General features: G+C 39.9%; 1 protein-coding gene across 4 annotated transcripts in view; it reads right to left on the reverse strand.

Annotated features, from left to right (window-relative positions):
- The window catches only part of sfi1 (SFI1 centrin binding protein), a 134,830-nt gene extending 128,145 nt beyond the window's left edge, over positions 1-6,685 (reverse strand). For 2 of the 4 annotated variants that reach the window (XM_043716110.1, XM_043716108.1), the window contains exons 1-3: positions 5,961-6,662; positions 3,582-3,752; positions 408-479 (exon numbers count right to left, since the gene is read on the reverse strand). In XM_043716110.1, the coding sequence (XP_043572045.1) occupies positions 408-479; positions 3,582-3,752; positions 5,961-6,097 (380 nt within the window). In that variant the 5' untranslated portion in view covers positions 6,098-6,662. Of the gene's footprint in view, positions 1-407; positions 480-3,581; positions 3,753-5,960 lie in introns of all 4 variants that reach the window. The other 2 variants (XM_043716109.1, XM_043716111.1) reach the window with 2 other exon arrangements.
- Positions 6,686-17,115: the final 10,430 nt, after the last annotated feature.

Here is a 17,115-nt window from a genome sequence, read left to right on the forward strand (position 1 = left end):
GGTTGGTGCTGGTGTCCCACAGATGTTCTCTGAAACAACCTGCAAGGTTGCATTCTGTCTCCCCCATGTAGAGGAAACTATGAGTCAACCTACAACAATCCCTGCTGGAATTGCACTATTGCCAACGGACGTAAGCGTTCTCCAAAATATTGTTCCCTAATTTGCCAGCAACATTATAGCCAAATTGTGCTGTGGAAATGCGTGCTATCCCAGAACTACCAGCATTTCAGTGTCAGTCACAATGCCATTCTGAACTCTGCCATTTATGCTATTTTTGCCATATATCATGACACACAGTAATTCACATGGTATCACGACAGGATTAGGATTTCTATATGCAACCTAATATTATGGACCTGTTTCCCAACTAAAAAGAGATAGAAGCATCAAAGTAAATAGTTCCTCACCTCGCTTGGGATGGAAGGATTCTCCCAAATGTCTTCCAAATCCACAAATGCAGAAATTTTCTTGCAAGGTGCCTGGGATAAGAAAACAATGTTACCATTTGGGCTGAAAAATTAAGTCAATGATCTGGGTGGCGTAGTATGTAACAAAATCTTGACACACCGGCTAATGAACTGTAAAAAGTTGTTGAGGTACCAATGATGAATTTTGTAGCTTCATGCTCAACGGAAGGATTGCTATTTCTTCCCACTCCCCAAAATGGAGCAGAAAAGAGCGTAAAATTCAAATCATTTGGCATGTATCTACTGTATCGCTCTCACAAGACAACATTACTCCACCTATTTGAGACAAGCCTGTCAGTGTCTCATGGATCCTATATTTGCTAATGATAAAAAGCTAGACAGAAAAGAAAGTCATGAGGAGAAACACAGAGTAGCTTCAAGGAGATATAGACAGGATATGAGAGTGGACAATAGTGTTACAGATGCAGCGTGATATGGTGAAGTGAGGTTATTCACTTTGGTTGCATGAATAGAAAAGCAGATTTTTTTCTGAACAGTGTTAAAAATGATGAGGGGTGGGATCACCTACCTTCCTCCTCCTGGATATTTGTACCAATTGCATTTCATAACATATTTCATTCATTACATGTATGCATACATGGAAGTTTATAGCTTGCCGCTGCACCAAATTGATAAATAATACCCTAAATTTGATACAAATTTTAGAATTTGAATTATTTAGTGCATCATGACAGATTAACCTCCCAAGGCAATTACAAATTCAGTTTATACTAGAAAACTTTTGCATAAGGTAAGCATGATATAACAAAGGAAATCAGAAACTTTGTTGTATTTTTAACACTGATCTATAAACTGAAAAAACAGATTCTCTATTTTTCAACATGCATGTCATACAAACTAAAGACAGTGCAATGGTGGTAAGCATTTTTATCAAACCTCTAAGGAGGAGAAAGTGAGGTCTGCAGATGCTGGAGATCAGAGCTGGAAATGTGTTGCTGGAAGAGCGCAGCAGGTCAGGCAGCATCCAGCGAACAGGAGAACAGGAGTTTCGGGCATAAGCCCTTCTTCAGGAATGAAGCCTCTAATCAAACCTCTAATCAGCCAGAAGGTTATAATAGGATTCAATTTGTGGACAATAATACTTTATGTAGGATACAATCAATCAGTTACTATAGGAGAAAGTGAGGATTGCAGATGCTGGAGATCAGTCAAAGAGTGTGGTGCTGGAAAAGCACAGCTTGTCAGGCAGCATCCGAGGAGCGGGAGAGTCAACATTTCAAGCATAAGTTCTTTTCTGATGAAGAGCTTATGCTCGAATAGTTACACTGTCAAACAGGAACCAGCCAACACACCTACACAATTCATTCCTTTTTTTAAAGAAGAAATCTGTACACTAGATAGGGTTACAATTCAAGTTTGGTTAGTGGAATGAACAATGGGGATTATTGCATGGAAAAAGACAGTCCAGAGTCCCAATCTGCTGTACTTCAATCTCTCAGTTGTTCAAAAGACATTTGGAATAATTAACAATCTTCAAGTGCTGAGAGAGAGCATTAGCCGTTCATGGTTATATCCCTCATTTTTAATAACTCTCTGCATCAAAACAATTACATGTCTATTTGTTATCAATTCAACCAACCAGTGGAAATTAGATTTTATCAATTATCTTTCAAACTTACTTGAAACTTGTTATAGAATCAGAGTTATGCAGTATGGAAACAACCCCTTCAGTCCAACTTGCCTTGCCAATCAGACATCCTAAACTAAGCTATTGCTAGCATTTGTCCCACATCCCTCTAAACCCATACCATTCACGTACCCATCCAGGTGCCTTTTTAAATGTTGTAATTGTACCAGCCTCCACCACTTCCTCTGGCAGCTCATTCCAGACACACACCACCCTCTGTATGAAAATGTTGCCCCTCGTGTCCCTTTTAAATCTTCCCCCTTTCACCTTAAACCTATACCCACTGGTTCTGGACTTCCCTACCCTGGGAAACAGACCTCGTTATTCGCCCTATCCGTGCCCCTCATGGTTTTATAACCCTCAGAAGGTTATTGGATGTTAGATTTTCCTTGGCATCCTCTGTCTCAATAAACGCAGTCTGCAGCTTTTATTTAAATTTATTATACCTGTTGTACTTCTTTCCACGTACAGCATTTTACTAAATCTTGACTTGTGACTCAAGTATGTTTGGTATAATGGAGTGTCAAAATGTTACCTCACAAAGTTACATCCACTTCACATTTGTACTTTCTCTGGACTGTGTGCATCAAAATCACGCACTGATTTACAATTTCAATTCACAGACCGCAGGAAAGTCTGTGGTGTTATGATGCTAGTCAGTAACTGGAGGCTGCGGGAAAACCATAAGTTATCTCTTTTCATAAAATCTGGTTAAAATGATCAGCCAAGGACACAGGACAACAGAAAAGTTGACAAGAGTAAATAAAAAATGCTATTGTCACATGACAATTTTTTAAACTCTCTGGGCTTCAGGAATAAAGGAAAACAGTAGGCAATAAAGAATTCACAGCATTGAGGACACAGAAAATAACAAGTCAGAATGGTCTTCAATTCAACTGTGTCACTGTAAAGAGAAGAAAGTTAACAATAGTGGCTGCTGAAGATTATTGATTATAATTGGAAGGAATTCTTCATGAGGCTTGAAAACAAAAATATCTACCAGAAGTTAATTTAGTACCAGCTTACGTGAAAAGCTTGCCAGCTTTGAAAAACAACTTCATCTCATTGGTACAATACTTTGGATTGCATTTCTTGCACCTGAATGAGGGGAATTCATCCACAGATGAAAGTGAAATAGAAAAGGCCCACAGTTCAACAAAGTCCATGGAAAAGTTGAGATAACAACATTAATTCAGATAACTAGTGCGAGAAAGAGAAACAGCAGGAATAAGTTCTTTACACACCATGATCAATATTTGCTTTAATCTAACAAATACGAGTTTGTATGCAAAATGACTGTCTTTTGAAGAACTCCAATCAGATGCCAAACAATCCCAAAAAGCCTTTTCTCATTCTGACCTAATTTGAGTTACTTTGCATAAATTTGAAAGTTTTGTTTTGAGTCAAAAATCTGGCCTTTAAAGTGGACTAAGATTCTTTCAGGGTCCATCAACTGCAGATTTTACCTTAAGCGCAGTTCCTTTAATCGCCCACCTCTGTTCCAGGTGTAATTCACTCTGTCCCGAATCAAGCTCTTTTTGACACGATAAACATTAATCCCACCACGCTTTATGGAGTGTGCCTGGGATATGCTTTTGGGAAGCTGGCTTTTCATTGTCCAATCCACCAACATATCCCTGGAGAATCAAAGGACAGAATCGTGTCAACCTTTACCAAAACATCACAAGTAACACAACTAATCTCATTAACAAAAAGTCAAGGAACTGAGCTTTTCAGCTATTTGTCAGCCAAGATCACATAATAATAGTGAATTGCCACAGGTCTCCATCCTGTGCCAGTTTACATTCCAGTGAATTCTCAGATCACACCGACATTTTTCAATTCTTTCATGGGATGCATGGTGAGGAGCACAGCTGTCCCCGCAAGGGTTTGGTACAACTGAGTGGCATGGGTATAAAACAGAATGTGCTGGAGAAACTCAGCACGTCTGCTAGCATCTGTGGAAGAGAAACAGAATTTCAAGTCTAGTGTGACTCTTTTTTTGTAACTGTGAAGAACTAGAAAATTGTGATTGTTATGCTGTAAACAAAGGGGGAGGAGAAGCAAGTTGAACAGATTGTGAGGGAACCCAGAGTTAATGATGAAGGCAATGTTAGCCATGAAGAGTGAGTTCTAGATATGCAAAATAGGTGTAAATGTTAGCTGTTAAAAAGGATCAAATGGGTCCCCAACTAAGAGCAAATCCAAAAAAAAAAACAGAGCAAAGGCAGGTGAAAGGAGTAACAAAAAATTGAGGACAGAGACATACTCTAAAGTTGTGGAACTCAGTTTGTGTCCTAAAGGCTATACAGTGCCTAAATATAAAATAAGGTGTTGTTCCCCTAGCTTGAATTGAGTTTCATTGTGAGAAGGTCTATAGTCTTAAAACCTGCCTTTAAACATTTAGACGAAAAGGTAATGCTGAATTATAGAACACATTTGCTGCACACTAGAAAATAGACAGGCAGGAAGGCTCAGAAAAGGGAGGGAACTCAAGGAACGCAGAAGATAGGGACATCCGTGCTCACCAAGTGATAACAGGATGCTGTAAGGCAATTAAGAATGTTTGCCTTAGCATCGGTGAATCTGTGTGAACAGGACACCAAGTGATAACATTCACTGCCATTCCCTTGTGAAATTAATGACAGTGTTTGATTCTGACCCTGAAACGAAACTCAGTACTATCAAAAGCCTTGTACTGTAATTAACAGTTAGATCCTGTCAAATTATAATGAATTTTTATTACCACTTGCAAGCTGGGCAGACACAGAGAGAAAAACATCCTTGCTATTACAAGACAAGGTTTTGCAGAGAGAACAGTCTCTGTGTAGTGCTGACAAGGGAAGGGAAGATGTGGTATCCCACTGTAGCGGGTGCAAATGGCAGAAGATGAACCTTTAAATACAGAGGCAGTTTGGGTGCAAAGTGAGAAAGTGAGGACAAGGGGTACCCTATTGTTCTGGGAAAGTGGGGAAGGGTGAGGGCAGAAGTATAAGATATGGGTCAGACCCAATGCCTCTATCAGCCATGGCAGGGGCAACATCAGATGACAAAATGAGGAATCAGAGACACCCCACTGAAAGGTGGTAAGTCTTTGAAATTACAGTTTAAAATACCAGTAAAAGTCTAGTCCATGTAGATGAGACCAATATGAGGTATTAATTCTGTCCGTTAGTAAAAGCTAATCCTTGTACTCCTGTTCTAAACCAGAAATCCGAAATCTGGCAAGTGAATGTAAATGACAAAATAAGCCATCTTCAAAGCTCCATGGCAGTGATAAAATATCTCAACAAGTGGCACTTTCAGAAAGATATAAAGATCCTCAAGAGAGTGCAGAGAGGATTTAACAAAATGGTTCCAATGATGAGGGGCTTTGTTTTAGTCACAAGGTTAGGTTAGAAAGGCTAAGGGTTTGTTGCCTTTGCAGCAAAGGAGATAAGGAGAGGATTTGATGGAAAGAAACAAGATTATGACAGGTAAGGTAAGGACCAAGAAAAAACTCCTCTTATTAGTTCATCGTGCAAGGACTGGGGACCACAGATTTAAGATTTTGAGCAAGAGATGCAGAGCAATGTTATACACTGTATCTAAACGTACTCTACAATGTACTGCCTGACAGAAGCTAATTTAAATGCTTTCCAAAGGATATTTGATAATAATGTAAAGGAAAAATCTGCAGTACAGGGAAAGGCCAGAGAGCAGGACAAACTAACAGTTCTTCCAAAAAGCCAACATGGTCATGTCGAGCCAAGTGGCCTCCTTTTATACCATAACAATTCAATGATTCTATCATATACAGGACATTAGACCAGAATTTGTTTCATTGACATTTTTTCTCAACTTACCTTTGACGATCTTTCTTTACTGAATGATCATTCTTTGCTCCTAAATCCTTTCTAAGTGGAATTTTTGCAGAACTTGAAGTAATCTTATTTGTTTTTCGCTCCATCTGATTCCATGAGAGCGAAAAATAAATCAACATGAAACATCAACCATCCTGCAATAAGATCAGTGAAGTTTCTTTACAGCAATTCCAATTGTGTTAGCTGTCAAATCTTTGATTAAGTCTTCTTGGTTTGACAACGTGCTTGAGTGTTCACTTTGAAGCAGCTACAAAAATATTGTGATGACAGTGATAGTGCATGCCCATGAGTCACCAGAAAGTAGCAGTTAGGCTTCAGAAGGTACGTGTTTGAAAGGGTGTGACAAACGTTCATATCTCAGATAATTCAGGTGATCACTTGCCGCTGTGTCCTTGAGAATAACTAAATTCTTCTGAATGCAACTCAGTGGATCCTGCAATGAGAGTTCAAACAAAAATGTTGCATAAATTATTGGTTTTCACCAAATACTTGCACTTTTGGGGCAGAAAGGCCGTGTTTCGCGCCGTTCTGTAAAAAGGAGGAGGAGGAGGCGGCGGCGGCGGCTCTGGCCGCGGTTGGACTCAGAGCCATGAATTACCGAGAGAAAGCGGTTAGGCCTCATCAGATCCCGGGGGGACAAACCGTTCGAAAGGCCGCCATTTCTGCCATCCCAGCGGGCAACGCGCCACCCCGTCACCATAGCAACCGGACGCCGGAAGAGGGCGATAAAGATGGAGCCAGCCAGCAATGCAGTGGGAATCACCGCAGTCAAGGGGTGTACACTATCATATCCTGACTGCTGGAGTCTGATTTCTTAAAATCTAGTTCTAGGTATGCAATGTATATTCATGTGTGGTGCTCCCTCGTGTTTTGTAACTGCTAATGCGTTAAGGCTGCTATAGATTTAAAATTAGAAAATTGCCAGCTTTTCAGAATAATCACCACCATTCGGGGTCAAAGATCTTGACGGGAAAAAGGTATATTTGAGAAAATAAATTTGCATTAGGTCAAGAAGACTCGGCTTCTACTTCAGAAACCTGGCCAGCATTCCAGTCATGAGGTGACAGAAAGATCACAACCGCTTTGGATCCATGTGCCATCAAACAGCCTTCACAAAACTACCGTCAGGGAATCAGAGGTAAACTCTGGTAAGGATTATACCGAGGACAACAAAGGCAAAACCCAACCATCTTCAGCTGCTTCATCAATGACTTCCCTTCATCATTGTGCGATCAACAGCTACCACACATACAATGTTCAGCACAGTTTGTGCCTCCTCAGATACTGAAGAGTATGTGATCAGCTGTCAAGAAGCAAGTAATATTTACGTCACACAAGCTACAAGCAATGACTAACTCCAAAAAGAGAAAATCACCCTTGACATTCATTGGCATTACCATCTCTGAATCCCTGCTTTCAATATCTTGTGAGTTACCTTTGGCCAGGTGCTAAACTAAACTGGCCTAGCTTTATAAATTTTAGAGCGGTGCTGGAAAAGCACAGCAGGTCAGACAGCATCCGACGAGCAGGAAAATTGATGTTGCAGGCAAAAGCCCTTCATCAGGAATCTTCCTTGGATGCTGCCTGACCTGCTGTGCTTTTCCAGCACCACTCTAATCTAAACTCTGATTTCCAACATCTGTAGTCCTCACTTTTGCCTAGCTTTATAAATTGTGAGACAGTCAAACAACCAGGATCCTCCAAAAAGTAACTCACTTCTTGACTTCCCACCACCATCTAATAGGCACAATTCAGGCATGTAATGGAATACTCCCCACTTGCCTGGATGAGTTCAGTTCTAACAACACTCAAGAAGCTTGAGTGCACCATTTACAAGATGCACTACAGAAATTCACCAAGACTCCTGAGACAGTATCTTCCAAACCCATGACCAGTTCCATCTCGAGGAGAAGGGGAGCAAATGCATGGGGACACCTGCAAATTCCCTCCAAGTATTCACTTACTACATTCTCAAGGGCATTAGGGCAATAATTGCTGGCCTACCCAACAATGCCCACATCTCAGGAACAAATCTAAAGTATATCAATACATGTAACAATTGTTCAAAGGAAAATGGGAATAGTAGAAACCAGGACAAATCAGAATAGAAATCTGCAGAAGCTATGCCAAGACTTGAAAAAGCACATGTTACATTTCCCTTAGCTGACTGTATTCAATTTTAATCATCATTTTCAAATCAAGGACTGAGGGTAGAGTGTAAATTTATAGGGAAGAACAAGAAAGAGCCCAAGTGTGAAGAGAATAGGCTCTGGGAATATATTTGAGAAGCTCAAGCTCTTCTGCCTTAGTAGAAGTTGTTTAAAGAGGGTACGGAAATCTTCAAGTGCTTATAGTATATGTAGGACCAAAATATTTCTTCAAAGTAATATTGAAGCTTATGGAGCCAGCATCAACTTATGTTTTTTGAATCATAGAATCATACAGCACAGAAACAGACCCTTTGATCCATATGTTCATGACAACCAAGTTTCCCAAGCCAAACTAATCCCACTTGGCTGTGTTTGGCCTATTTCCCTCTAAGCCTTTGCTATTCATGTACCTGTCCAAATGTCTTTTAAATGTTGTGACTGTACCTACATCTACCACTTCCTCTAGCAGTTCAAGTTGTCCCTTATGTCCCTTTTAAATCTTTCTCCTCTCACCTTAAAAATATGCCCCCTATTTTTGACTCCCCCACCCTACAGAAAAGAGCTTTGCTATTCAACTTATCCATGCGCCTCATGATTTTGTAAACCTGTATAATGTCACAGTTCAATATCCTTTACTCCAGTGAAAAATGTCCTAGCCTATACAGCCTCTCCCTATAGCTCAAACTGTCCAGCCCTGGCAACATCCTGGTAAATTCTTTATGAACCCTCTACAATTTAATAATATCCTTGCTATAGCAAGGTGACCAGAACTGGACACAGCACTCCATAAATGGCTTCATCAACATTCTGTACAACCTCGTGATGCCTCGATTCCTATATTCAGTCTTATAAAGTGCCTTTAAACTAATGAAATGTCACAAGGTGCCGTACAGGCATATAATCATGCAAAGTATGGCACTCATCTATATTAGGAGATATTGGGTCAAGTGATAGAAAGCATGATCAAAAATGTCAGGTGCCTTAAATAGTGAACTACAAAGGTAGAGCGGTGTGGGCTGGCAATTCCCAAGGTTAAGGCCTGGACAACTGAAGACAGAGCTACCATTGGGAGAGCAATATAATACAAGAGGCCAGAATTTGAGGCGATGCAGTAACTCAGAAGGTTGAAGGAGATGAGATTGGGTGTAATTGAACTGTGTTATCAAGGTGGAAAATGGCAGTATTAGCAGTGGAGCAAATTTGAGTTCAGATGCTCACCTTGAAATTAAATTGCAACCCAAGATTGTAAACAAATTGGGGAGAAGGTGTGATTGGAGTGGGAACCAGAAACATGTCTTCAGGCTCATGGATTTAATGTAAAAATATTGAGAAAGAAATTGCAATATGTACTGGAAAAATCACTTCATTCGAAGGGTTAGAGACATCTGTAAAAAATGTTCCAAGTAAAACAGAAAAGTGCTGTCAGATGTATTCAATATGCGAGTATTGGGTCTTGGGTGTGGGAATTTACAGGCTAAATGCTTTCTTTCTCATCCCAGTAAAACCATACAATGTTAATATATTTTCATGGAAGGTATTCCTGAAAGCAAACAGAGTCTGACAAGAGTGCTGTAATTCAAAATTTAAATTATATACTGTCCTTGAGACAGATATCTGGGGAGGGGATGCAATGTAGATTCACTATAATGACTTGATTATTCACTGTCCACAAGTGTGATGGATATGGAAAACAACATCTCAAAAGAAAATTGGCTGGGTGCTTGAAATAAATAAACTTGAAGGGCTATAGGAAGTCATTCAGCAGTGAGACTGACTAATTGATTCTATGAGAAAGCAAATAGACTTGATGGGTCAAATGACCTCCTTTTGTGCCCTAAATGACTATATAACTTTGATATTGGGGTTTAAATACTTAAACTATGAGGACACTTAGCATAAACTTGCATATTCCCTGAATTCAGTGGAGATATCCAAATATGTTATCGAACTGAATGGCAGAAGAGGATCAAAGTGATGAATTCCCAATTGAATGACCCAATTTATGAAAGTCACAAATTCTGATGATGGTGTACAACCAAAACATATATTTGTCTTTTCTCTTTTCAGTCTCTAACTGATCTGCTGTTTGTTTCCAGAATATTTGTTTTTGTTATTTAAAAGGCTCTATCTATAATAGTTGAAAACTTCAACATAAAGTAAGCTTTCTTCTTTATTTAAGCTCACTATATTAAAACATCACACTAGCAAAAAGGCCATTCAGCCATTCAGAAACCTCATTTCATAGACCTCATGATATGTCAAATTGCAGTTTCAATCCAATTACCTAATAGGTGACTTTTCAAAAATTTTCCCTCAATCCAAATTAAATCAATATTGAATCCTTGCACTTGTCATAGAGTCATAGAGATGTACAGCACGGAAACAGACCCTTCGGTCCAACCCGTCCATGCCGACTAGATATCCCAACCCAATCTAGTCCCACCTGTCAGCACCTGGCCCATATCCCTCCAAACCCTTCCTATTCATATACCCATCCAAATGCCTGTAATTATTTAGTTTTGCAATTTGTTATCCACAGTTAATATTCTGCTTCCCCTCCATCAGTTTTGGAAATCATTGAATCTCATTGAGTGTTTGATTATTTTGCCTATGAATTACAATCCCGCTCCAAGCTCAATGTTTAATTAGCTCTTTTAAAGCAATTAATTAATGTTAATTCACAATTTGAGTCATAACTTAAGTATTCAAATTCTTGATATCAGGAAAAAAATGGCATACATTTTTATTTGGGACTCATTAATTTTCTTCTTATTCTCTCAAACTTCCACCATCTCTTTTCTACATTCACACTCTATAATTCATACATTATCTTTTAGCACATTAGAGAACTGAATTATACTTCCATTGAAAATATGTCCACCAATGATTTTATCATGAAAGACTTGTCCATTATCTCTGAACCCATAATGATATATTTATGTATAAATGTACTGAAATACTGAATTAGTTTTAAAAATATTCAAGACACCAACCAACTGCATATGCATAAATCAAATAGAATCACTAGGTTATGAGCACATGTGAGCGTACACGGTTGTGTACATGAGTCGAAGAGTGTGGTCCTGGAAAATCACAGTCAGTCAGGCAGCATCCGAGAAGTAGGAGAATTGATGTTTCGGGCATAAGCACTTCATCCGGTTGTGTATATCTCAGCAGATACACAGGAGGTTCAATCTTTTCTTTAATTCTCCTCCAAATAATGACTTTATTGCCTCTGTGACAATGTTTAATTCACTTGTTTTCATTCAACTTACAAACAACTTTCCATCTCATTCTAGTCTCATTTTGAGATTTATTGAAAGTTGTGTGAATTTTGATGCAATGAGCAAATACACAAAACTTAATTCTATAATAAGGAATTGAGCATTGAAACAGAGAGATCCAAGGCACAGCAGATTGAAACAGTTTTGTCCTTTGCGAGACTCTAAGATGTGCTTTTCTAAAATCATTCATTGTTCAGTTCTGAAGAAGAATCATACCAGACTCAAAATGTTAATTCTGTTTCTCTCTCCACAAATGCTGATAGATCTGTTGAGTTCCTCCAACATTCTCTGTGGTTGTATCTATTATGCTTATCTTGTTATGTTTCTGATCAAAGGTAACTCCCAAAATGTTGATGTTTGGAGATAGTTAGATTCTGTTTTTAGGGAGATGGTCAACATCTAGCATTTGTGTGGCATGAATATCACTTGCCACTTAATAGCTGAAGTCTAATTGTGGTCCAGAGTTTGCTGCATGTGAAAATGAACTCCTTCAGCATCTGAAGAGTCACAAATGGTACTGAATAACATCACACATTGAATAACATCACTCTCACTTTATTATGGAGGAAAGTTTACTAATGAGGCAGCTTAATGTGTACCCAGGACATTACTCTGAGAAAGTACTCAGGCTGAGATGTTTGGCCTCGAAAAGCCCTAACCATCTTTCCTTGTGCCAGACATTCCTCCAACAAGTGTTGTGTTATGTCACAGTCAGTATTCCTTACAGAGAAATACTCATGATATCATCACTACATCATAGCATGTGTCTTGAGGGTGTAAAGATCTCATACTCCATCTTACCTTGGATCACCTGAAGCACTGACAACCTATTGAAAGCACACTACTTTGCTGTAAATTACCATGTTTGGGGTTTGCCTACAACAGAGTGTTTTACCTGTGACAATACTTATGTTATCTTGAATAGCATAAGAAATTGGGTGTGGGTATTGTGGTACTGAGGAATCCAACAGATATTTATTATCAGTAACTATTATTTACAAACATGGCATTCGTCAGGCACAGAAGCATCTGGGCTAATAAATTAAGCTATTAGCTTAATTTACCATGAGTATATTGAAATATTGTCCAACAAAACACAGCAACCATAGAGTTATAGAGATGTACAGCATGGAAACAGACCCTTCAGTCCAACCTGTCAATGCCGACCAGATATCCCAACCCAATCTAGTCTCACCTGCCAGCACCCAGCCCATATCCCTCCAAACCCTTCCTATTCATATACCCATCCAAATGCCTCTTAAATGTTGCAATTGTACCAGCCTCCACCACTTCCTCTGGCAGCTCATTCCATGCACATACCACTCTCTGTGTGAAAATGTTGCCCTGTAGGTCTCTTTTATATCTTTCCCCTCTCACCCTAAACCTATGCCCTCTAGTTCTGGACTCACCAACCCCAGGAAAAAGACTTTGCCTATTTACCCTATCCATGCCCCTCATAACATTGTAAACCTCTATAAGGTCACCCCTTAGTCTCCGATGCTCCAGGGAAGCATTTCTCCAATTCACATTGATTTCAGTTTTTCTCAAACTTCTTCATGTCACACTCAGATCAAAAGTTGTCTCGGTGTCAAGATGGGATTATTTTTTGAGGGAAGATGGTGATATAATGTTAGTGGATAAGTAATCTAGAGACGCTGATTAATAATCTGGGGCTATAGTTAAACCCCACCATGGCAGCTGGTGGAATTGAATTTCAATGGAATAAAATCTGGATTATAAAACTAATCTTACTAATGGTGATCACAACAGCCATCATCAATTCTATTAAAAGCCATCTGATTCACTAATGCTTCTTCCTTACCTCACCTGGCCTACATGTGACTCTAGACCTTCAGTAATGTGGATGACTTGTAACTGCTCTCTGAAATTTCTAAACAAACTATTCTGTTCAGGAGCAATTAGAGATGGGCAACAAGTGCGTACATTTGCTCCAAAATAAGAAAGGAAAATTGTCTGGAATTCAATTATTTTATCCAAGTTTTTAAAAAGGCTGTAAAGACGTCTGCAGATGAGTGATTGTGATCAAACTCAAGCTGAGCTACAATGAGTTTTTTAAAAATTTATTTACGGGATGTGGATTTTGGTGACGATGCCAGCATTTTTGGTCCATTCCTAATTGCCCTTGAGAAACTGACAGAGAACTGTTATGGCCCTTGAGTTGTACATATACCCAGAGTGCTATTAGGATGGGAGTTCTGGAATTTTGACCTAGTAACAATGAAAAAAACAGTTAAATAAGTCCTAGTCAGGATGGTGTGCAACTTGGAGGAGAACTTGCAGGTGGTGGTGTTCCAATGTATTTGCTCCCTTTATCTTTCTTGGTGGTAGAGGTCATGGATTTGGAAGGTGTAGTTGAAGAAGTCATAAGGAATTGCTGCCGTTCATCTTGCAGATGGTTCACTCTGCTGTTACTGTGTGTCAGTGGTGGAGGGAATGAATGTTGACGGTAGTGGATTGGGTGCCAATCAAGCAGACTACTTTGTCCCTAATGGTGTAGAGCTTCTTGAGTATTCTTGGAGCTTCACACATCCAGGCAAGTGGGGAATATTCCACCACACCTGTAACTTGTTCCTTGTCAATGATGGACAGACATGGGAAACAGGTTCTGAATTATTTGTCACAAAAGTCCAGCCTTAGACTTGCACGTACAGCCACAGTTTGTGCATGGTTGATCAATTCAGGTTTTGGCCAATGGTAACCCCTAGGATACTAACAGTGGGGGATGCTGCAACCATTGAATAGGTTGATGGTTAGATCAGGGATGATGGTTAGATTCCTTGCTGGTAGAGATGGTCATTGTCTGTCATACTGTTGTGTGAATATTACAAACCAGCTATCAGCTAAAACATGAATGTGGACTCGAACTAGACAGAGTTGCATGTGTCACACAGTGTGTTTGAACTCTTACATCTAGCAAAAAAACTGTGAGTTGATTCATTAATAGTAAAACAATACTATTTGTTTATTTGACACAATTAAAATTAGAAGAACAACAAATACACTATGAATTAACAATAAACACTACAAATGTATCTTATGCTTTAACTTAACTTTGGATTATCATATACCACCACACTAGAGCTCCACATGGTGATATCGTCTGGTTTTCTTCAAATGGTTTCAGAGGTATCTTCCCTTTTGGTGGTTATTCTCGAATTACCACACTGAGCGTGATTTTGCGGCGATTCTTATACCCCAAAGTCTTCATGCTCTTTTAGGAGGGTCTTGAGTATCTTCTAATGGATCGATCAGATTCAATCACCCTAATTGATCAGACCCAACCAGGTGTTGGCATGTTGATGGCAGGATAGGCCTTAAGTGTCCATTACTGAGGGTGCTGGGTGCAGGTAGCATCCTCTGAGATGCCTCCATGTCTGGCGCACACCTCGATGTTTCCAATTGTCCCTGGGACAACATTCCAATAACCCATTTAAACCCAAATGTGGGTGTGCATTGTAGGGTCTGCAGCTACTAGGTTTGTTAGCTGCAGCCTTGTCTGGATTCTGCAGACAGTCGCTTTGGTCAAGGCTGGTTTTCATTTCCCAGCATGCCTTAATCATTGTCCATCTTTTGTAATTCCATGATAAGTGCATTATTTTCCATCATAAGTTCATTATTTTGCGTAGCCATCTGGCCACAACACATTTTGATATGAGCTATTTCACTATCTGAGGAGTTGGGACTGGTGCTGAACATTGTGCAAGCATCAGTGAACACCCCCACTTCTGACCTCATGATAAAGGAAAGGTCATTTAAGTAGCAGCTGAAGGTGTTTGATCTAGGACACTCTCCTGAGGGACTCCTGCAAAGATGTGCTAGAGTTGAGCTGACTGACTTCCAACAAACATCATTCTTTGTGCCAGCTATGATTCTAACCAGCAGAGAGTTTTTTTCCTGATTGCCATTGACTTCAGTTTACTCGGGCTCCTTGATGGCATCCTTGGTCAAATGTGGCCTTGATGTCAGCTTTCACCTGACCTCTGGAATACAGCTATTTTGTCGATGTTTGACTGAATTCTGTAATGAGATCAGGAACTGAGTGACCCTAGCAGAACCCAAATTGAACGTCATTGTGCCGATAATCCTTTCTACGTGGTGCTTGGTAGCCCTGTTGATGATCACTTCCCACTCTGCTGATGATTAGGAATAGTCTTGCTTTTTGTGGACAAACCACACCTAGACAATATTCCACATTTTTGGGTTGTAATTGGACTGGACAGCTTTGCTAGAAGCATGGCTAATTCTGGAGTAGAAGTCTTTCGTACTATTGCTGGAATGTTGTCAGGTCCTATAGCCTTTCCAGTATTTAGGACCTTCAGCTGTTTCCTGATAACTCCTGGATCGAATCAAATTTTTTGAAGACTGAAGATGGATGTAAATGCCTTTGTACTGATCGGGTAGCCTCCTCCGTCATTGAGGATGGGAAAACTTGTGGAGCCTCCACCTCATGTTATTTGTCTAATTGTCCACCACCATTTGCAACTGGCTGTAGCAGGACTGTAGAGCTTAGATCTGATCTTTTGGTCGTAAGACCACTTAGCTATGTCTATCACTAGCTACTTCTATTATTTTGTAGCTTCACCATGTTGACACCTCAATTTTACGTATGCTTGGGTGCCGCTCCTGCCATGCCCTCATGTACTCTGCATTAAACCAGGGTTGAACCCTGGCTTGATGGTTGTGGTAGACTGGGAAAATATGCTGGGTCCAGTGATTACACATTGTGGTTGAATGCACTCCTGTTGATCCACAGTGCTCCTGCGTGCCAATGTTGAGTTGTGAGATTTGTTTGAAGTCTGTCCCATTTAACACAATGGTAGTGCCACACAATATGAGACAGGGTATTCTCAGTGTGAAGGTGGGACTTTGTCTCCACAGGACAGTGCAGTGGTCACTGTAACCAATACTGTCATGTGACAGGCAGATTGGTGAGGATGAGGTCAAGTATGTTATTCTCTCTTGCTGGTTCCCCACCACCTGCTGCGTACCCAGTCTAAGAGCAATATCCTTTAGAACATTAGGGGAGCATATAAGATCATAAAGACATAAGAACATAAGAAAGAGGAGAGGAGTCGGCCATCTGCCCCTTCAAGCCCACTTCACCATTCAATAAGATCATGGCCTCAACTCCACTTACCTGCCCTCTCACTATAACCCTTAACTCCTTTACTGTTCAAAAAATTATCTATCCTAGCTTTAAAAACATTCAATGAGGAAGCCTCAACTACTTCAATGGGCAAGGAATTCCATAAATTCACAACTGTCTGGGTGAAGAAATTCCTTCTCAATTCAGACCTAAATCTGCTCCCCATAATTTTGAGACATCTTCCTGACTTCTATCTTATCTATTCCCTTCATAATTTTATATATTTCTGTAGGATTCCCCCTTTCATTCTTCCAGATTCCAATAATCCCAGTCTACTTATTCTGTTCTCATAAGACAACCCCCTCAACTCCAGAATCAACTGAGTGAACCTCTTCTGCACCCCCTTTAGCACCAGGATATCCCTTCTCACGTAAGGTGACCAAAACTGCACACAATACTCCAGGTATGGCCTCACAAGCACCCTATATAGCTACAACATAACCTCACTGCTTTTAAACTTAATCCCTTTAACAATAAAGGACAAGATTCCATTTGCCTTCTTAATTACCTATTGCACATGCAGACCAACCTTCTAT

Source organism: Chiloscyllium plagiosum, chromosome 25 (assembly GCF_004010195.1).
Source record: "Chiloscyllium plagiosum isolate BGI_BamShark_2017 chromosome 25, ASM401019v2, whole genome shotgun sequence".
NCBI classification, from domain to species: Eukaryota; Metazoa; Chordata; class Chondrichthyes; order Orectolobiformes; family Hemiscylliidae; genus Chiloscyllium; species Chiloscyllium plagiosum.